At 32.6% G+C, this 22,405-nt stretch overlaps 1 protein-coding gene across 8 annotated transcripts in view; it reads left to right on the forward strand.

Moving 5' to 3' along the window:
- Positions 1–22,405, forward strand: part of MIPOL1 (mirror-image polydactyly 1) — a 320,020-nt gene that overhangs the window by 84,246 nt on the left and 213,369 nt on the right. For all 8 annotated transcript variants that reach the window (XR_006218817.1, XR_006218816.1, XM_042989584.1 and 5 more), the window contains exons 5-7: positions 189–324; positions 1,631–1,736; positions 20,084–20,213. Coding sequence is in view for 6 of the 8 variants with exons in the window: in XM_042989584.1 (XP_042845518.1) it covers positions 189–324; positions 1,631–1,736; positions 20,084–20,213 (372 nt within the window). In the remaining 2 variants the exon portion in view is untranslated. The remainder of the gene's footprint in view (positions 1–188; positions 325–1,630; positions 1,737–20,083; positions 20,214–22,405) is intronic.

Genomic DNA, 22,405 nt, shown 5'->3' on the forward strand with positions numbered 1-22,405 from the left:
TTGATATATTCATTCTTTTCCATCCACGTATTTTCTTAACAGTATATAACAAAAGAAATTTAAAACTAAGTAACTTTATATATTATTGTTAACATTAAATTGGTTTCCCTCATTTGAAGTGTAAAATTATAGATTCCGCATGGTAGAAATCATATATGTATATAGTTCAATAGTTTTTTTTCTTACAGCATTATGGAACATAGAGATCATGATTTGCATTGTGAGTGTACGATCCCTTGTCAAGTTACTTCAGACTTAGATAAAGAGAAGACAATAGCATTTCTTCTAAAAGAATTGGACATTCTCAGAGCAAGCAATAAAAAGGTACAATATAGAAAGTCTGATAATTGTACAGTGTGCTTTTAGCTGTTGACCTTATAAGTTTGCTTTGTTGCCCATCATAATTCAGTTTCATCATGTACTTTTAGCCTTTCATGGTAGCTTTATGTTGTTGCCATACCATACCATACCATCAGAGTATGATTGTATTGAGAGATTGGCTATCAAAAGCAATTTCTTTACTTTCCTGCCTTGCTGGCCTGTGATATCACTTCTTTTTTCATAAATCTATAGTACCCTGAGTAGGTACCTTAAAAAAAAAAAAGATTCATTCAAGTTTTAACGGTAGTAAAAGTTTACTTCAGTATTACAGAAAGTGAGAAATATAATGAATGATTTCATGTTACTTAACTTTTTTTTCTTAGCATCTGTGCCCTGTATTTCACCTCAATAATATATGTGATTAAATTTTGGCAATACCGTCACATTCCTTGTGTTATATACTGGTACATTTTGTCCAGTCCAGTTTGTCATGTCATGTGTTTTATCCTTACTGACTCTTTCTAGTTACATTTCTTTGCACATTTAATAATGTTATTAAATAATGTTCGTTTTCTATACCTTTTTTTTTTAACCTCTGCATACCTCTACATACTTTTCTGATTTTCATATTCTAGTTTTTGACCTAATCAAACTGAAGCATGCTGTTAGAAATGTTGATCATATCTGATGGAAAACAACACAAATGACAAACAATTGAGGGGTTCTGTATGAAAGTAGGAGATATGTTCAGTATTTTCATTTAGTAATTATTTATTACATGCCAGTTATAAATCAGGTGCCAGTGCCGATTTAAATGGAATATGATGGGATAGCATTCTCAAAGGAGATTTGTTTCACATATTAAGATTATTATCTTAATTAATTTTGTTTCAAAGTATTAGAATTACTAAGAGAAGCTGTAAAGCTGTTGTTTTTTTATTAGGGTAGTGCCTTCCAAGTCTTTTGCTTTAAGACAAAAGAACAGATCAGATTGCTTTTTGCAGTATTTTTAATAATTGTGTTATTCCCTCTTTAATTTCATTTGCCTATAAATACACAAGTGTATATCAAAATGTTTCTATAATTTCTCTATCGTTATAGGTAATTAATTATTACTTTAAAAATAGCTTAAAATGTTAAACATTGTGGGATTTCTTCCCCCCACCCCCACCCCGCTTGGACTTATGTATTTAGGCAGTTAAATGTAATAAATAAGGATTTAGAAAAAATAACTTTTACTTTGGGATTAATTATATTTCTGTAAGAAATTTGTCGAATAAGAAACTATGTTTCTTTCAATGTGTTTTAGCTTCAAGAAAAACTGACTAAAGAAGATAAGGAACATAGAAAACTAAAGCTTAGCCTGGAACTCCAGGAGAAAGCAACAGAAGCTCATATTGCTGAGAAGACAGCAGGTATAGTAGACGAGTATTAAGAGAGTTATTATATGATGTGGCTCAGTGAATACTAGCATACTAGCTTATTTGCCAAAGGAGGGGAGGCTCTTTTTTTTTTTTGGCTGCATAGAAAATAGGTGGCTTTAACATCCTGGTACTGGTATTAGTGAGAGCTTTACCTGTATTCATACTGATTTGGGCATTAAATGCATTGTTAACACCATGTCAATCCAATCACAAAAAGGTTGTTTGTTTTGTTGGAAGGGCCTGAACAAACAAGGGGAAATAATGATTACCAGTGCCTCTACCTTTCAACCAGCAGTTCAAATACCACTTATTGTTTTAGCTCCTTGAGAGGAAATACTTCTCTTTTGTGTGAGGATAGTCATATATTCATTGCCAATGGAAACCTACATTTGATTCAAAAATCTGTTTTGTGCAATTAATAAATTTTCATCTGGTCATGTGGATGATGATGGAGATAATGTTTTCACTGAGAAGATTAAAATGAAAGGTTGCCAGAGTTTAAGATTATAAATGACTGCCTTAAATATGTTTTGGAGTCTATCTTTACTCACAGGTCTTTGTAAGGAAAAAATTTTTAAATATATTTGTGATATGTTACAGATAAGTTCAGATGATTCTCAATAGTTTGTGACTCTTCTGCTCACACTGTTTTATGTTAAGGAGAGAAATTTCATAGTATAATAGAAATTAACCTGCAGAGGCATTTTAGAGATTACTTATTTAACATTTTTATATCAATTAGAATGATTTTAAGAAATTATTTTGTGATTAGTTTGAGGCTATGTTAACCTGGTTGCATATATGAGAGAATTCTGGTTTTTTAGGTCAGAGACATTCACAGGTATATCCTGTCTTTAAAATGTTATTGTACAAAATAGAACTGAACATCACTATGAATATATAACCAAAATTACCATAAATAAATACTCCAACTAAAATAATAGATGGTTGTTTTTCTGTACTGTTAAACTACCATGAATGTTTTTTCTTTTTTAATAGAGAAATGTGGGACTAATATATTTTAAGGAAAAATAACCATATGTTAATAATGAATAATTCAAATAATTTAGAACAATTTGGAAGTTTATTAGCTTTTTATAATCATATATATGCTAATTACTAGGAAGATATTATAAGTACATTTGTTTAAAGGTGTTGTATAACTTTGCATGTGTCTTGCAGGAGTAATTTGATAAGATTTAGGGCATTTTGATTTACTGAAAAGCATAAATTAATATGTTTGCATTGATCACTTATATCTTGGAGGCGAAATCTCATTAAGCAATATTATCTACTCTTAAAACTTTTGTATGATATAGCTAATCATATACTTCAAATATTTACTTATTTGTATATACTTAAGGCTTCCCTTTGACTAAATAGTACAAATCATGCATGCATACAATGGAAAGAATTTGATTGCTTTATGATTCTTGTTAATCAAATATTTCTCATTAATTATACAATATTATTTTAGTAAATGTTAAATATTTGAGATGTTTAGTATTTTTACAGCCTTCTAAATTGATGAAAATAGCAGTGCAATCTAGTTAAAAGAGATACATCCAACCACTTAGTTATAAAAATGACACAAAATGAAAATCCTCTGAAATTTTTTTAAAGTATAAATTTTCAGTGTGTATCTTTTTAATGTTTCAGTTCTCTTATTAAAAAAGATTAAAGATATTTTACTTATGACATTAGAGAGAGTCATCATTGTGATATGTCAAAATTAAAAAAAAACACTGAATTGCTTAAGAAATCCATTGGCTTGAAACTATAAGAAATTCATTAACTCTTGATAGACTTATTATTTTTTTCATATTTTCTCATACGTATGGTCTTTAGTAGCTTATTTTCTACCCAACTGGTATCAGGTGCAGTCAAAAAGCAAAACACAATAACAAAAACTGTGTCAGTACCTTAATAGATAAAGAGGAACATTATAGGAATATGATTACATGTGATAAATGTGTTCTTTAGTGTCATGTGAAAGGACAAATAATCCACATAACAACAGCAAAAAAAGTCCACACCAGTATTGATGTTTGTTTCTGTCATGGCTCATTTTTATATTCAAAATAAAAAGTGTATTTGGTAAAGTATATTATAACTATGACACATTTATGTATTATAGTGTACTTAAGCAAAGTATAATTGTTTAAAAAAAAAAATCAAGATATTCCACATTAAAAGAAATACATGCAAAAACATCTCAAGTAAACATTGAAAATTGCAAATAAGATATAAAAATATATGTTTATAGATTTTTCAAATGTTAGTTAAAATATGAAGTACTCTAAGGAAATAGCCATTTCCTTATAGTGTATGACATAAAGATTTATATTAAGGATATCCATACTAGTGTTAGTTATAACTGCCAGAGAACTAACATCAATCAGACAATAAGAGAATGGTTAAGGTATGCGTATGCTGTGAGACATTATATGATAACTGAAAACCGTTGCTAAATATTTGGTGATATGAGAAAATCTTCATGATTTAATGTTAAGTGAAAAGTAGGGGGGAAACTGCATTTATAATATAATTTTGTTAAATATATGTGTACATGTACATTATATGAAACGAGGCAAATTTATTTGTATTATTAATGGATATATTAATGTTTCAATTAATGGTTTTCTGCCTTTTCAAGTTTTATACAATGATCGTGAATTAGATTTAGTATTTGTACTCATATGATTAGATATTAGTATTACTGATCACTAAGGAAGTGATTTTTTTTAATAGTTACTTTCTGATCTTCAAATAATTCCTGTGATATGTTTGGTACATAACGACCACGTGAACCAGTTTTATGAAATTTATATGACGGCTGTGGTCAAATTTGCCATTTTACCTAAGCCATTTTTGTTTCAGATTTTCTCCTTATTTATTTGCGTGTCTTTGTGTGTTGTATAACTTACATATGTATTAGTCTATTTTGTCTTCCCACCTGATTAAATATAAGAATGAGAGTCTGGTACAGTCAAAAAACCACATGAAACAAAGGTGCCCAGTTCTCTGTGAGGCACATTGAAATAATGGGAAGACCAAAAGCCGTAGAATCAGACTGACCCAGGTGCAGATCAGAGCTTTGATACTTATTAACACCAACTGTGTGCCTTTGGGCAAGTTATTTATGAGCTTCTCCAGGTTTACTTTCGGCCGTGTAAAATGTGAATATTAACTAATTTACCAGATTATTTTAGGGATTATAGATAATGTACAAAAGCACCTAATATATAACTGGTACTCAGTAAGTTGTAGCTAATAGTAATATTTATTATTTTATCTCTATACAATTCTTAAATCTTTGATAATATCAGAAGTCATAAAGAGACTTTTGTTCTGTTTAGGTTTTAATTAAAAATACATCTTACTTAAATGTGAATCCAAAATAAAAGAATTGGGATACAAAAGATATGGGCTTTAACCTAATGTGTACCAATAATAAACCTTTATGTAGACTGTTAAAATAATATCAAGCTTATTTCCTTTACTTCCCTGTTGGTTTTTATATACTACAAATACTGTCATTCAAACTGACGTGATTTCATGCAATTTTGAAACCCCGTTGTGTCCTCTATTGTGATAAAATCTCAAATGGTTGACTCTCTTGTCTTCCCCTTCTTTTTTGACATCACCACCAATACTGTTTTTATTTGGCACTTTATAGGAACTAAGCTAACTCTTTTAAAATTTAACCAAGAAGTATTTATTGAAGGGCCATTGTGTGCTAGGATTGTTTTAGGCACTGAATATATACACCAGCGAAGAAGACAGATTTGGGATTTCAAACATTTCTTTTTGACTGTATTCACTTTTCACTCATAATACACTATAGTAGGGGTTAAATGTTCAGAGTTTGGAATCAGACCTTTATTCTAATCTTTTTGCCACTTAACATGTATAAGTGACAGACTCACTAAGCTTTGATTAAAACTTATTTTATAGGTTGCCGTGATATTTAAGTGAGATAATGTGTATGAAGTGCTTAACCCATAAAAAGCACTCAGTAGATAAGATGAGGACGTTATCATCTTGTTTTCTCAAGATTCCTTGATTTAATAGAGGGTATATTCAAAGTGTACTTGTAATATAAGTAAACTATCCCGTAAGTATTTATATATGCTTTTGTTTCACAAGGGATTGATATTCATTTCTTTTTTAAAAATAATTTATGAGGGTTTTTATTAGTTCATTTATCCCACAGTTTTCAATTTTCCTTTGATTTTAAGATTTAACTGTATTTAGGTAGCTTGGAAATAAGAAAATATTTTTTAAATCTTTTCATTAAAGAAAATAAAGGAAAAATACATAGTAAGTAGGTCTTAATTTTGCAAAAGCTGAAATGACTAGCTCATTCCATATGTGTTACCACTGCAAAAAAATTTATCTCATAGGAGCTATTTAAGACTTCTTACTGTGTTTTAACTCATTAAATTGTACATGTGGATAAGATTATTTGAACATTATTGACATATATGACCTTTAAATAGTAGGGAATATTTTAGAGAAGCGTAGCAGAAACATTGACTCTCTGTTTTTTAGTTAAGTATTTCTTCTCAACTAAATAAAATGATGAAACCACAAACACTTCAAAATTTGTTTTACCTAAATTGAGTTTGACAGTGAGATGTAATATTATATGGCCTGTTGCAAACATTAATATACTCTTAGGTCCATGATGTAGTTACATTTAAAAAAATAACTTGTTCAATTAAACCTGTTTTCCCAAATAGCCTCAGTGGGCATTATGTAGAGTGTAATATCTCTTCATTTTTATTCTTGTATTATGCTTGCAGTATACAGATAATGTTTAAATTTTACACATAAAAATATTTCATTTTCTACATTGTTTTGTTTAAAATACATTTCTTTAAAAGCCTTATTTCTTTTAATTTCTTAAACGCTCACTTGCGAGTCTCTGCTTTATATGTTAGTTATTTTTCTTTCTTGCATGTCATCCATTAAAGATTAGCTGTGGAAGGTTGGAGCATGGAGAGATTATGAATGACAGAACAACTCCTGTAGAATAATAATCAGTTTTTGGTATTTAATGCTGTTTGACTTTTGCAGACACATTTCTTATTAACCTTTGGTACAAAGAGAAATCCAGGTTCCTGATACCTCATGGAGAAGATGAATTTGAGATCCTCTTCCAATTAAACTGAAATAAGGCCAATATTGGGTTTTAGCCAAAAGAACTCCTTAGTTCCTAAGTCTTGTGTTTATAAATCTATCCATCCATCCATCCCTCCATCCATCCATCCATCCATCTATCTTAGTTACATTTTACATATAATTCATTACTTAGCTTGCTGTACTGAATCTGCAAGCATTTAATCTGCTTTTTTGCTTTACACATAGATTCTTTTCTCTGCACCCAAATTTAGACTGATATTTTATAAATAAAAAAGATACATATATTGTCAAGCTCTTATAACACGGAATTTTCATTTGTTTTTGGTAGGAAGGAGAGGACTTTAATTGTGATTGCCTAAAGTTCAGAACATAGAATCCCTGAAACTTACAACTTAAGTCTTCTATTCAGGTTAACATGTAAATGTTCAAAGTATAGATCTGTAACTACCATTACAGCAAATACATTAAGACACCACAACTAATAAACATGAAAAAATACGAATTGTTGTGTAATAGAAAATATTTACATTGTTCTCTTCAAAAGAGTATTTAATACTGTATACCATATCTCAGATGATATTGACCATCTAATGATTAAGAACAAGAGTGAGTTCTATATATCAGAAGAATAGAAAATAATATATTTACTTTTAAAAAGTAATACATGTTAGAATACTATTCTGTATAGACAGGGTCATTACTAAAATGTGATAGCCTTTAATCTAACACTGAAATGTATTCACAGTATTACAATACAACATTATATGTTTATATCTATATGATCTTTTAATTTGAAAGGAAAAAGGATTTCAAGTTTCAGATAAAAACAAAAAGGCCCATCTCTGTGAAATATAGCAGTTAGAAATATCGATAGGTAGAATGTTGATTATATTATTGTCTTTGGCTGCAGAATCCTGTGAGTGTGAATCAGGATTAATTATGAGTGCCAAGTAAAATAATGTTTGAGGGTGGAGTGTGGCCAATTTTGTAAGCTCTCTCCCTAGGAAAGTTTCAGTTTTTCTGGAAAAAACAAACAAACCAACAAAATAAATATTGAGTAAACAGAGAAACTGTTATGCATAATAATAATCAACAATTGAAATATTTAATTAAGTGTGCTGCACTATGAAATTTAGCATGGTGTCAAGTATTTGAGGACATGTCATAATTAGTTATTTAAAACAACAATAACAGGGACACCTGGGGGGCTCAGTTGGCTAAGCATCCAACTTTGCTCAGGTCATGATCTTATGGTTCATGAGTTCGAGCCCTGCATCAGACTCTGTGCTCACAGCTCAGAGCCTGGAGCCTGCTTCAGATTCTGTGTCTCCATCTCTCCTTGTCCCTCCCCCACTCACATTGTCTCTGTCTCTGTCTCTGTCTCTGTCTCTGTCTCTCTCAAAAATAAATAAAATTTTTAAAAAATAAAACAAAAATAAAAAATTTTCGGAAAATGATTCTTAAGACTTTTTCCATATGTTTAATTAATTTTGAAGAGCAAATGATCTTGGAAAAACTTTAGATAGCAGTTATATTTTATAGAATTTTCATATTGGCATTTATTAAAATTTAAAGTAGACATTCTATGCAGAAAGTAAGTTAAGTACCTCTTAAAATTGTACTTTAAAAGTGCATAAAATAATTGATACTGGTTTTAATACTTCTGGGATAAGCTTATCTCTTTCACATTAACAATTTTAGTTCTGTATTCAATGTTTTAATGTAAATAGCATATTCTTAGAAAGTGTTCTTGTATACTCTGAGTTTTCTGTACTAAATACATGTGTATAATAATTCAGAGTTTTCCAAAAAAATCCTTATTTTATAGTTTTGCTACTAAAACTCACTATTTGTGTGATTTTTAAAATTAATCTTTAGCAGTTGCTATACTGTTGATAAGTATAAATGTATTAGCAACTTTACAGAAGAAAATTTTAAAACATTAAGAGCTTAAGAAGCTGATTTTTAATGTAGTAACCATACTTCTAGGAATTTTGCTCAGTAATTAGCTATGTATATACATAGAGATTTATGTACAAAGATGTTCATTACAGTACTATTTATATGGTGAATAATTGGGAACACTGTAAAATCTAATACTAGGAACATCTTAGTTCTGTCAAATACGGCATCTCCAAATGATAAAATCCCATGTACTATTTCATATTTTTAAAGAATACTTAAGAATATAGGAACATATTCTGTTTGAGTATACACACACAAAAAGTTATAAGACTATGGAAAATATTTCTGTCTGTATTTTTACAATGAACCTGTATTTTAATTATATTTATGAAATAATCATATAAAATGTTAAACATTCATATATAGTTCTGGAAAAACTTAATAGTCTGACCTGTAAAAGGAAGACTAGATGATCAAACTACTTGGAATTGGTTGGTTAATTTTCTATTGGTATAGGGGTTTACCATCTACATTTAAATTTCCAATAACCAATTTATACAAAGAGAGAGAAATCACAATTTTTAAGGAGATTAAAAGACATAGTAATGTTTATGGTTCTACAATGTGGTGGCTTCATAAAACACTATCATATTTATAAGGAATCCACTTAACAAGTAAAGCAATAACAGTAGATATGCAGACAATCTGAAATTCTTTTAAATATAATAAAGACCTGTCTTTTATAAAACTGTTATCTATATTTATTGCTTAGAATTTTGGAACATGAATTGCAATCATTGATTATTTTACATGTTTCAAGTCCTGATGATTTCTTTTTCCCTCTCTTTAGTTCAGCCTTTTCTATTTATATAACTACCTTGAGGATATTAACAAATGGATTCTTTTTCTTGGTAAATGTCTATTCTCCAAATTATGTTATTTAGAGAATCATGATCCAGTGTTTAAACTAGCATGTTTTCCAACATACTGTCTCACTTCTATTGTGTTTTAAAAGTAGTATGAGATGTGTAGAATATGGGTTTGTCAATAGACTTGGGTTCTACTAAGAAAATATGTACTCTGTCTTGACTCAATAAACTCATACTTAGTATGGTTCAGCTTCTTCATATTTACTCTTGCCCATATTAGAAAACAATTAGCTTACTAAACAAATTTGAGTATTTGGTGTTGAGGGGGGGGTGATCCTCTCTGAATCTTTCTTGAATTTGTCTAAGAATTATAGGATATTTGATAACCATGTTTAAAAATGGAGATATCCAAATATTATTGTAAACACCCAATGATTTGTTTTACCTACAATATAAGTATTTTACTTGGTTGGCTTACATAGTAGCTAATAATATTTGTTAATGTAATTTAACTGCTGTGAACCTTTACTGAACAAATATTGAAATTTATTCAAGTCAAAGAAAGAGAATCTCTAATGACTTTTGTTAAAGCTTCTATTTAATAGTTAAGGAGAAAAGTTTGTATGACATACGAGATGCAATTAACAGTAGATTTTACATTTAATAAAAAGAAAGAAGCATGCGTATTTGCTTTATTCATTCCATCATAATTTGCATTAGAGCTGTGGGTGTTTAATGAGCAAATTCCAACTAAAATGCTATATTGATTTTCTAGTGAACTTTGTAATAGTCATCTACCTTGGAAAAGCTCAGTGTTTACAATTAAGTTTTCTTTACTAAAAATGTTTGAGAGTTGCATATTGAGCCTTTAAAAGTACTGAATTCTAGAAAGAATCAGGTTTTTCATAATCAAATTTCACATATAACCTAATGTTTAAAAATTAATTTTAGAAAAACTTAGCATTTACAAAATGTGTAATCAGATTTTCTGTGTGTGTGTGTGTGTGTGTGTGTGTGTGTGTGTTTTATGACACTTCCAAACTTAACCTTAGAATATTCAAAAGGCAATCTGTTTTAAATATGCACATTATTTATATCTTTAGAGTTGATAGCATTATAGAGGGAAAGAAAAGTGTTTTCTCTTGATCAGCACAGGACCAAATAAGTGCTTAGTGTAAAACATTTAAGCATAGAGATAACTGTACTTATACTTACTATTAAAGTCCTTGACTTTGCTAGTCTTACCTTTTTCATTATTTTTGTACATAAAGTAGAACACAGCTTACATTAAATGTCACTTTATAAGGATCTCATCACATTTTACAGAAATAATAGGAAGCCTATTGACATTTAAAGTTTAGTAATTAGTATTTTAACCTTTTGATATGTCAGAATATTTCAGGGTATGACACACATGTTTATCTGTACTTAGATCACTATGTAGCATCATTTTGTCCATCCTATCTGACCTGCAAATTAGAAGTGTTTAAAAATTTCTTTTGTCATTGAAGTATAGTTGACACACATTAACATTAGTTTCAGGTGAACAACATAGTGATTCACCACCTCTACATACTATGTTATGTTCACCACAAGTATAACTACCATCTGTCACCATATAACACTGTTACATACCATTGACTACATTCTCTATGATGTACCTTCATTCTTATGATTTATTCATTCCATAACAGGAAGCCTCTGTCTCCCACTCCCCTTCACTCATTTTGCCTATCCCATTTTCTCCTCCTCTGGCAACCACCAATTTTTTCTCTATATTAATGTTCTGTTGTTGGTTGGTTGGTTGGTTTTTTAAATTTTGTTTTGTTTTTAGATTCTACATGTAAGTGAAATCATATGACATTTGTTTTTCTGACTTATTTCACTTAGCCTAATACCCTCTAGGTCAATCCATGTTGTTGCAAATGGCAAAATTTCATTCTTTTCATGGCTGAATAATATTCCATCGTGTATGTGTACCACATCTTTGTATCCATTCATCTATCAGTGGACACTTGGGTTGCTTCCACATCTTGGCTGTTTGTAAATAATGCTGCTGTAAACAGGAGTGAAATTAAGAAAGTGTTTTAATGTAAATGTTTAAAAATATCTTAGACTGTTGTAATATTTTATACAGACTATTACGTCATTATAGTGTGCAGTATACAATACAGTATGGATTCTAAACAATTTTTCTTTCAGTCTCATAACTTTTGAATGCCACCAAAAATATATACATATACGTATATATTTGTGTGTGTGTGTATACACACACACACACACAAACACACACACACACATATACATACATTATATAATTGGTCCAAATTAATTAAAATCATATTTTAAATATGTCTAGAAATGGAGCCACATTGTGAGTCTATGGATTGAAGGTGGTAATGGTAGGGATGGCATGGAACCAGTGTTTATTGAGTATCTATTTTATTTGGCCAAGAGCTTTCATATATTGTCTCACTTAATATTTCCCTAACAACCATAAATGGTGGCATCATGTCCATTTTATGCACCTGTATTGTGACTAAAATAATGTAAGAAATATACAAAAATAGGTTGCTTAACGTTACTGTGTTAACACATTGGATCTGAATCAAAACCCATATTCTTCCTAGTATACCATGTTGCTTTCTGTAGGCTGTTGTGAGTATCCTTCCTGGAAGGAAATTATATACAATTACAAGGGGGAAGTAAAAACTCATTATTGTATACTACATTATGGGCAGAAGTTTTTTTCATCCCTTTTTGATTCTGATACAGGGTAGCAGAATAGTATACTACATAGAAAGCCACATAGCACTCATGATATTACCTTTAAAAGGAAAAAAAAAAAACTATGCAAATTGTGCTGAAAAGTACTGGTTCTTCCAAAAGCTATGTTCATAACAAGAATTTATTTTTTATTTTATTTTATTTTATTTTATTTTATTTTATTTTATTTTTTACTTTACTTTACTTTACTTTACTTTTATTTTATTTTATTTATTTTATTTTATTTTATTTTATTTTATTTTATTTTATTTTATTTTATTTTATTTTATTTTATTTTATTTTTTTAGTTTACATCCAAGTTAGCATATATTGCAACAATGGTTTCAGGGGTAGATTCCTTAATGCCCCTTACCCATTTAGCCCATCCCCCCTCCCACAACCCCTCTCGAAACCTTCTGTTTGTTCTCCATATTTAAGAGTCTCTTGTGTTTTGTCTTCCTCCCTGTTTTTGTATTATTTTTGCTTCCCTTCCCTTGTGTTTATCTGTTCTGTGTCTTAAAGTCCTCATATGAGTGAAGTTATATGATATTTTTCTTGTTCTGACACTAATTTCACTTAGCATACCACCCTGTAGTTCCATCCACGTAGTTGCAAATGGCAAGATACACACACACACACACACACACACACACACACACACACACCACATCTTCTTTTTTTTTTTTTTAATTTTTTTTTTAATGTTTATTTTATTATTTTTGAGACAGAGACAGAGCATGAACGGGGGAGGGGCAGAGAGAGAGGGAGACACAGAATCGGAAGCAGGCTCCAGGCTCTGAGCCATCAGCCCAGAGCCCGACGCGGGGCTCGAACTCACGTACCGCAAGATCGTGACCTGAGCCGAAGTCGGCCGCTTAACCGACTGAGCCACCCAGGCGCCCCACATCTTCTTTATCCATTCATCCATTGATGGATATTTGGGCTCTTTCCATACTTTGGCTATTGTTGATAGTGCTGCTATAAACATTGGGGTGCATGTGTCCCTTCAAAACAGCACACCTGTATCCCTTGGATAAATACCTAGTAGTGCAATTGCTGGGTTGTAGGATAGTTCTATTTTTAATTTTTTTGAGGAACCTCCATACTGTTTTCCAGAGTGGCTGCACCACTTTGCATTCCCACTAGCAGTGCAAAAGAGATCCTCTTTCTCCGTCCGCATCCTTGCCAACATCTGTTGTTGCCTGGGTTGTTAATGTTAGCCATTCTGACAGGTGTGAGGTGGTATCTCTTTGTGGTTTTGACTTGTATTTCCCTGATGATGAATGATGTTGAGCATTTTTTCATGTGTCTGTTACCATCTGGATGTCTTCTTTGGAGAAGCATCTATTCATGTATTTTGCCCATTTCTTCACTGGATTATTTGTCATAACAAGAATTTATTGACCTTATCTGTCAATTAACAGCATTTGATTTTATGCAAGTGGATATCCAGTTGTTCTACCACAATTTGTGATGTAGTTTGTTCATCTGTTCATCTACTGATAGAAATTTGTGTTGCTTCTAGTTTGGGGCTATTATAAATAAAGATGCCATGAATATTATGTGTAAGTCTTTGTATGGACGTAGGCTTTAATTTCTCTTGGATTAGTACCTGTGAGTGGAATAGCTGAGTATTATGGCAGGTGTATGTTTAACTTTTTAAAAAACCAACGAACTGTGATTGCACTGTCCTACATTCCCACCAGCAGTGAATGAGGATTCCAGTTGCTCTCTCCTCTTCCCAGTATCTTTAATCATACTTTCATTTCTGCCTTTGTAATAGGTATGCGGTGGTTATCTCATAGTTTTAATTTGCGTTTCTCTAATGACTATAAAAGTCTTCAGCAACTTTTTTTGTTCTTATCTATCATCAGTATGTCTGCTTTCATACAGTTTCTAAGTCGTTTGTGCATTTTTTAAATTGGATTTTTTCCTTATTATTGAGGTTTGAGAGTTTTAAAAATTATTTCTGGATGCAAGTCTTTTATCAGATATATGCTTTGCAATTATTTTCTTCCATCTGTGACTTGTCTTTTAATTTTCTCATCAGTGTCTTTTGAAGAGCAGAGAGTTTTAATTGAATTAGATTGAAGTCCAATTTATCAGTTTTTAAGAATAGATTATGTTTTGGTATTATAGTTAAGAAAGCTTTACCTACCTAAACTCACAGAAGTTTTTTTCCAGAACGTTTATAGTTTTAGGGTTTACATTCATCTTGTGGAATGAAAGGTTGTTTTACCTTTAAAAAAATTAATAAAAATTACTAAAATAACAAACTAAAAAAAGAAAAACAATATAATCATCTTAAGGCCACACTCTACCTTCTTATTTCAACTCTTATATTCTAAATAAGTGTTATTTTTGCAGCTTATTTAGTGTCAGATTTACTTCATTTTTGTGCCTTCTATTGGTGATTTCATTGTTTCAAACAGCCCCTAAGCGTAGTCCTGAAATACAGTGTAGTGTTCCCTGAATATAAGAAGGCTGTGATAATATGTGTGTTAGATAAGTTTTGTTCAGGCAAGAGTTACAGTGCTGTTGACCATTAATTCATTGTTACTAAATCAACGTATATGTTGAACAAGGTATCTTTAAACACACATAAAACGGGGTTATGTACCAGTTGGTTGACAAAAATATTGGTCAGTTTCAGTTAATTTTTTATCATTATGAGTCCTAATTTTGGTCCTTGTTCGCATGCCTTGGTAATGATAAATTTCACCATTTTGGAAGCTATTTTTGTATTCTTATAAAATATTTTTGAGCCTTGTTCTGACATATTACTTACATTTTCCGGAAACACATCTCTCCTTTTGGGTCATGTTTTAAAGATAGGCTAGATGTTACCAGAGCAGAATTTAGTCTGTAGTTCATTAACCCCCACTACTGAAGCAAGACCCTTCTGAGTACTCTATCCAGTACCTCATGAATCTTGAGGTTTTCCAGTCTGGCCGGTGGGAACAACAAGCCCTGTTCTGGCTTTATGTAGCCTAGGGCACTATTGTCTCTAATCCTCTCAGGTTGTTCTTTCCCCTGCAGGGAGTGGTTTACTCACAAATGTGCACCCAGTACTCAACTGACTTTTTGAGGAAGACCTGCAGTTCTCCAAAATTTTCTTTCTTTGCAGCTGTTTTTTTCTCTAATAGGCTCTCCTGTGAATTCCAGCTGCTTTGGTTTCCCCACACTCTATCTCTGCCTCTCAAATTGTGGAGTCAGCTGGGCTCCTCCTAGATTCTTCCCTTCCTGTACTATCTTCTGGAAATAGTTTCAGTGTATTAAGCTGGGCCAATCATAGAGCTCAACTCATTCTCCCCCACCCCCGCCTCAGGTTACTGTTTGTTTTTTTCCTTGTAGCCTTGAAAGCTGTCACCCCATATGTTTTGTCTACTTTAAAAAGTTGTTTTAAGTGGAAGCACAAGTCTCTGTTGCTTAAAATTTAATCTTAACATATACTCCCAGAAATTTTATCATACATGCTAACTTTTTTCTACTCTTAATAGTTTTCTTTAAATCAGCTCAACATTTTAACTAGATAAATACATTATTTAAAAAAATTATTTAAGGGGTGCCTTGGTGGCTCGGTCGGTTGAGTGTCAGACTTTGGCTCAGGTCGTGATCTTGCGGTCGTGAGTTCGAGCCCCGTGTTGGGCTCTGTGCTGACAGCTTGGAGCCTGGAGCCTGCTTCAGATTCTGTGTCTCCCTCTACTCTGCCCCTCTCCCACTCCTGCTCTGTCTCTCTCTCTCTCTCTCTCTCTCTCTCTCTCTCTGTCAAAAATAAATAAACATTTAAAAAAATTTTATTTTAAATAAAAAAAAATTATTTAAGTTTATTTATTTTGAGAGAGAAAGCATGAGCAGGGTAGGAGAAGAGAGAGAATCCTAAGTAGGTCCCACGCTGTCAGTGCAGAGCTCGACACAGGGCTTGAACTCATGAACCGTGAGACCGTGACTTGAGTTGAAATCAAGAGACTTGGATGCTTGACCAACTGAGCCACCCAGGTACCCTGATAAATATATTATTTTTAATGTAATCTTTCTTATTTAGTTTTAACATCTAAACATAAAAGCTCACCAGTAACTCCACAGTTTTATGAATCTCAGAAAGTATGAACAAACTGTATTACCAGCACCCAGATCAAGAAATCAAGTATTACCAGTATTCCAGAAGTGTTCCTCATCTTCTCTTTCAGTACTACCTCCAAAAGGTAATCATTTATTTTTGAGAGAGAGAGGAAGACAGAGTGTGACCAGGGGAGGGGCAGAGAGAGGGAGACACAGAATCCGAAGTAGTCTCCAGGTTCTGAGCTGTTAGCACAGAGCCTGACATGGGGCTCGAACTCAGGGACCGTGAGATCATGACCCAAGCCCAAGTTGAATGCTTAACCGACTGAGCCACCCAGGTGCCCTCCAAAAGGTAATCATTAGCCTAAGTTTAATAACTAGGTCATTCTTTTGTGTTTTTGAACTTTAAATGAAATAATAGAAAGTTACTTTTCTTTTCTTTTTAATTTTTGTTTCATTTATTCAATTTTTGAAAGACAAAGGGTGACCGAGCACGAGCAGAGGTGGGGCAAGAGGGGGAGACATAGGATCCGAAGCAGGCTCCAGACTCTGAGCTGTCAGCACAGAGCCTGATGTGAGGCTCGAACTCACAGACCGAGAGATCATGACCTGAGCTGAAGTCGGACACTTAACCTACTGAGCCACCCAGGTGCCCCAGAAAGTTACTTTTCTATGGCATCTGGCTCAACAGTGTGTTTGGGTAACTTAGAGAAATTCAAAATTTAATTAGACGTGAAATTAAATGCCACTAGGAGAAATTATAGGCCTAATGTGCCAGCTCTGTTTTTGTAATATACATTAAAATGATACATAACTTAAAAACATGTTTCACAACCTGTATTTTATATAATATTGTCCTAGAGGGAAATGGTGGTAGGTGATGCTGGGAAGATAAGCCAGAATTATACTCTGGTTTTCCTTGAATGCCAGGCTGAGAACTTCTTTGCTTTGAAACCTGTGTAGCAGTAGTGAGAAGAGTAACCTGTTTATCATAAGGTTTTAAGATCATACTACTGATAGATTGAGAGATGGCTTTAGTGAGGTCACCTGTTCTCTATTTTTCTGTTCTCTAAAATTTATTCAGTACATGCTTTAATTCTTTGGTTCTATTATTTTACCCTTTTTGTTATGAATTGAATCCATTTTCTTTTTAATTTTATTAAGAATGCCGTAGTTCAGGATTTCATTATTTCCTATCTGGACTGTTACACATAATGTAAGATTGGGTCAGGGGACACATGCAATCTAAACTGCAACTTTCCACTGACCCCTGCGTCTTCCTTTGTATGCTTATTAGTAGGAGTTTCCTTCTAAAGTACAGATCTGGAGCCCTGGGTGGTTCATTCAGTTGAATGTCCAACTCTTGATTTCAGCTCAGGTCATGGTCCCAGGGTCTTGGGATCAGCCCTGCCTTGGGTTCCATGCTGAGCATGGAGCCTGCTTAGGATTCTCTCTCTCTCCCCCCCCCTCCCCCACCCCATGCCCTCTTTCTCTCATTAATCAATAAATCATGCACAGATATGATCAAATTGTTCCCATTCTAGAGATCCTTTAGTGTAATATCTAAACTCTAGGATGGCACATATATTTACTTCTAGGCAGCTTAAACTTTCAGGGAATGGACCTTTTACATGGGTTATTCGTGTGAATTCTTGCTTCGGCTATTCCTGTAGTCTCCTAACTGGTCTCTGCATCTACACTTGCCCATGTCCAGACTATTTCTCACCTAGAAACCAGAACTCCACTACATAAGTGTGATGCTGTCATTTCCCTGGTCAGAACACTCCAGTGGCTACCATCACAGTTTAGATGATATCTAAAATCCTTGCAATGGATTACAAGGCCCAGTGTGATCTTTCAGAACTCTCACTGTCTCTCACTGTGTTCTGGGTACATTGTCCTTGATGCCGTTACTGTAGTACTTTCAGGGCCTTTGTGTTACTTTTTCTTCTGCTTAGTCTGCTTTCAAATATATACATATATAGCTTCTCTTCCTTTATTTGCATGTGCTGAAATGTCATTTATTTGAAAAGCTCTTTTCTGGCCACCCTTTCTAAATTAGTTTATTCTTTTCCCATTTGCCAAATCACTCTTTTTCTCTCTCACACACCCTTATTTTCCTTCAAAGCCTTTACTACCATCTGTTTATCTCTCTAAATCTATTTATTTTTGGGCCTTTTTTCTCTCTACTGTCTGTCTTTCTGTAATAGAATGTATACATCTCCAGAATGGTAATAACTCTTAGACCATTAGTCATATTACTTAAAATTGGATGGATGACTGTCACAGGAATTTGATAATATTTGGTGAAAGATTAAATGAATGTGAGTGAATAAATGGATGGATGAATGTATTTCTCTTCCCATAGGATCACCTTCTTGGACATAGTTTTGACTTTAGCTTTGCCATTATATGTTCCATTTTATATTCTATTATGGAAAAGGTATAGGTGACTTATTCTCAGGGTTTGTTTCTTTTCTACCACTTATAATTTAAATAATACAAAAATAATTCTTGATTATGCATTAATCTATAACAAATGTTAGCAAAAACCAAATGCTTTGTGAACTAAAAGAATATTTCAAACATCTTTTCTGAGTTTATTTTGTGATTTGACAGTGTAAATAAAATTTGGTTTAGTGACCTAGGTATTTAAGCCCCTTTTTGTCTAACATTGCAGTGATATTTTAAAAGTTAAATAAGATTTCAGGTAGAAATTATGCTTGAGAAATGACAATTTCAGGTAACATCAAAGCTTCCTATATAGTGCTGCACAAATCTAGATGATGCTATTTGTATTATAATCTATATAAATGGTGCTCCCTGGAGATATGCAGTGCTAAAGAGCACAGCTCTGCCCCTGTTTGCTTTTCTTTGGTCCCATTTTCTTTGCTTTTCTTCCACTGTGCTACTGAGATAAGTATTATCCTGAATTTGTTGATTATCATTTCCATGCTTGTTTTAATATTTTTACTAATTGTGTTTGTCCATAAATAATAGAGTTGTTTTGCCTTGCACCTCGCAATTTTTGCCACAATTTTATTTTTGAAATGTGTCTCTATGTCCATAGCTAATTGATTTTAAATGTTGTATCATATTCCATTTTAGTAATTTATTTATCCCTGCTCCTGTTATTGGACATTTGGGTTATTTCTAAGTTTTTGGTATAACATAATGCTACAATAAGCATTTTAATATATGTTTTCTTGTGCTCATGTGCAAGAATTTCTCTAGGCTGCATACCAAAAAGAAGAGTTCCAGGTTATAGGCTAGGCAAATCTTAAACTGTAATAAATATTGCCAAATTGCTCTTCAGATGGCTGTAGAAATATGTACACCTGTCTGCAGTATACGTGTGAGTTACCTTTATTTCACAAGCTCCCAGTATTTGTTATTGTTTGACCTCTTTAATTTGTGTTTCTACAGGTAGGAAATATATCTCAATTTTGCAGTAGCTTTTAAAAATAATGGCTTTTCAAGTGATTAATTGACTTAATTAGTAAAATAAAATTAATTTTGCTTTTTACTTTTGCTAAAAGTGGCATTTTTTATTTTCTCTGATTAATTATGGATTATATATTTTGGTAGCTCTGGTTGAAGAAGTGTATTTTGCACAGAGGGAACGTGATGAAGCTATTATGTCTCGACTGCAGTTAGCCAATGAGGAGAGAGATGAAGCAATTGCACGAGTGAAGCATATGGAAATGTCTCTAAAAGTGTATGTATACATTTGAAACTATTTGTGACTTTTGGAGCATTTATAAAATGCATGCATTTTGTGGTAGTACATACTCAGAAAGTTACTGATTCTTATATGGTACACTAGTAAATTCAATATCCCCACAGTCTTTCTGAAACTTTTGACATGCTGTGTAGTAGTTTGCATGTCAGGAATAATAGTCACCAAAAAAAAAAAAAGAGAGAAGAAGAATGTACTCTGTACAATTACTTTCTTTACTTTCATAGTCTATTGTTGATATCCTTACTGGATCTTCCTTTGTGATGCCTCTTCCCTCTCTTATTATCACTTTCTTGATTTATTTCAAATGTGTGGGTTTTTTCACTGCTCTCTGCTTAATATGCTCATTCCTATTCTTTACTAATTTTGACTTTATTAGGTGTGTCATAAACTTTAATGACACCTGAAATAAGGTGGAGCCTGAGAATTTACACTTTTTTCCAGTATTTATTTATTTATTTTTATGAGAGAGAGAGAGAGAGAGAGAGACCGAAAGAGGGAGAGAGAGAGAGACAGAGAAGCCCAAGCAGGCTCTGCCTTGTCAGGAAAGAGCCCTTTGCAGGGCTCAAACTCATAAATCTTGATGTGAGATCATGACCTGAGCTGAAATCAAGAGTTGGATGCTTAACCCATTGAGCCACCCAGGTGCTCCTGAGAATCTACATTTTTAACAAGCACCAGGTGACTCTGACATAGGTAAATAATGGACCACACTTAGATAAACAATGTTCTAGAAATAAGTAATTTTCCAATTTTAATGTGACTTCAGTCACTTGGGAAATCTTGTTAAAATGCTGATTCTCATTCAGTAAGTCTGGAGTGGAACTTAAGATTCTGTTTTTCTTCAAGCTCCCTGATAATATAAATGATGCTACTTTAAAGAGTCAGAAGTAGGTAAAGGCCCTAGAGTATCTAGAAATATGTTACTTGTAAGATAGGTACAATGTAGTAATGTAATATTTTATGATGATCCATCAATATACTTATTGAGTGTTTGCTCTGCCCAACACTGTGCTAGACTCCATGGAGGATTACAGTAAAGTACTAATTAAAACATTGTTCATTAGGGAGACAAAAAGTCATTAAATAATTAACATGACAGTGTTCAAGTTGTGATTAGGTAATGTGGTTTGTGTTTTGTTCAGATTAATCACTTCATTTTTTTTTTGAAGACTGATAGACACTCCTTAAAAGACATTAAACTCATTGAATAATAGACATAAACCAAAAAAAAAAAAAAATCATCTGAATTCCCCACTGCCTACTCCCAAATAGCTATTTTTATTAATAGAGAAGCATTATCCCAAACATTTCTCTTTACTTATATAGTTAAACACTATCATCTACAAGAATGAGTGGTTGGTAGTTAAATGGATGTATACGTAGTATTAATTTGATAAAAATCAAATCATTCTTTACATTACTATTTTATTTGAGAGACAATATAATGTAAAGGTTAACAGCACAGATTCCAGATCCAGGCATTTGTATTTGAATCATGGCTTTTTTACTTCCTAGCTGTACAGCAGTGGACAAATTACTCAGAGTCTCTGGACTCAGTTTTTTTGTCAACAAAATGGGTAAATATTGCCTACTTTGTATAAGTTGTTACAAGAACTAAATGATTTAGTAAATATTGAAAAGTACCTGACTCATAGCTCGTGCTATGTGTTACTTGAATTTAGGAGTAATAATCAATTGAAGTGAAACTAAAGAAATTTTTGAACTTCATGCAAAGTTTTCTTTTTTTTTTTAATTTTTTTAAAAATGTTTATTTATTTTTGAGAGAGAGAGACAGACAGAGCCTGAGCGGGAGAGAGGCAGAGAGAGAGGGAGACACAGAATCTGAAACAGGCTCCAGGCTCCAAGCTCCAAGCTGTCAGCACAGAGCCTGATATGGGGCTCGAACTCATGAACTGAGAGATTATGACCTGAGCTGAAGTCAGTTGCTTAACCAACTGAGCCACCCAGGTGCCCCAAAGTTTTCTTACAATAAGATATATTAATTCCCCAAAGATCCTTCGGAATGTAAGAAAAGAGACTGAAAAACATTAAGGTATTGGAAGCATCAATTCTTCTTTTCAATTTTTTGAAACATGCAGTGATTAAACAATATCCTTTGACTTTCAGCTATGAAATAAGTTTTAAACTCTTTTTTACTTTGTCTTTAT

Source organism: Panthera tigris, chromosome B3 (genome assembly GCF_018350195.1).
Source record: "Panthera tigris isolate Pti1 chromosome B3, P.tigris_Pti1_mat1.1, whole genome shotgun sequence".
Classification (NCBI taxonomy): domain Eukaryota; kingdom Metazoa; phylum Chordata; class Mammalia; order Carnivora; family Felidae; genus Panthera; species Panthera tigris.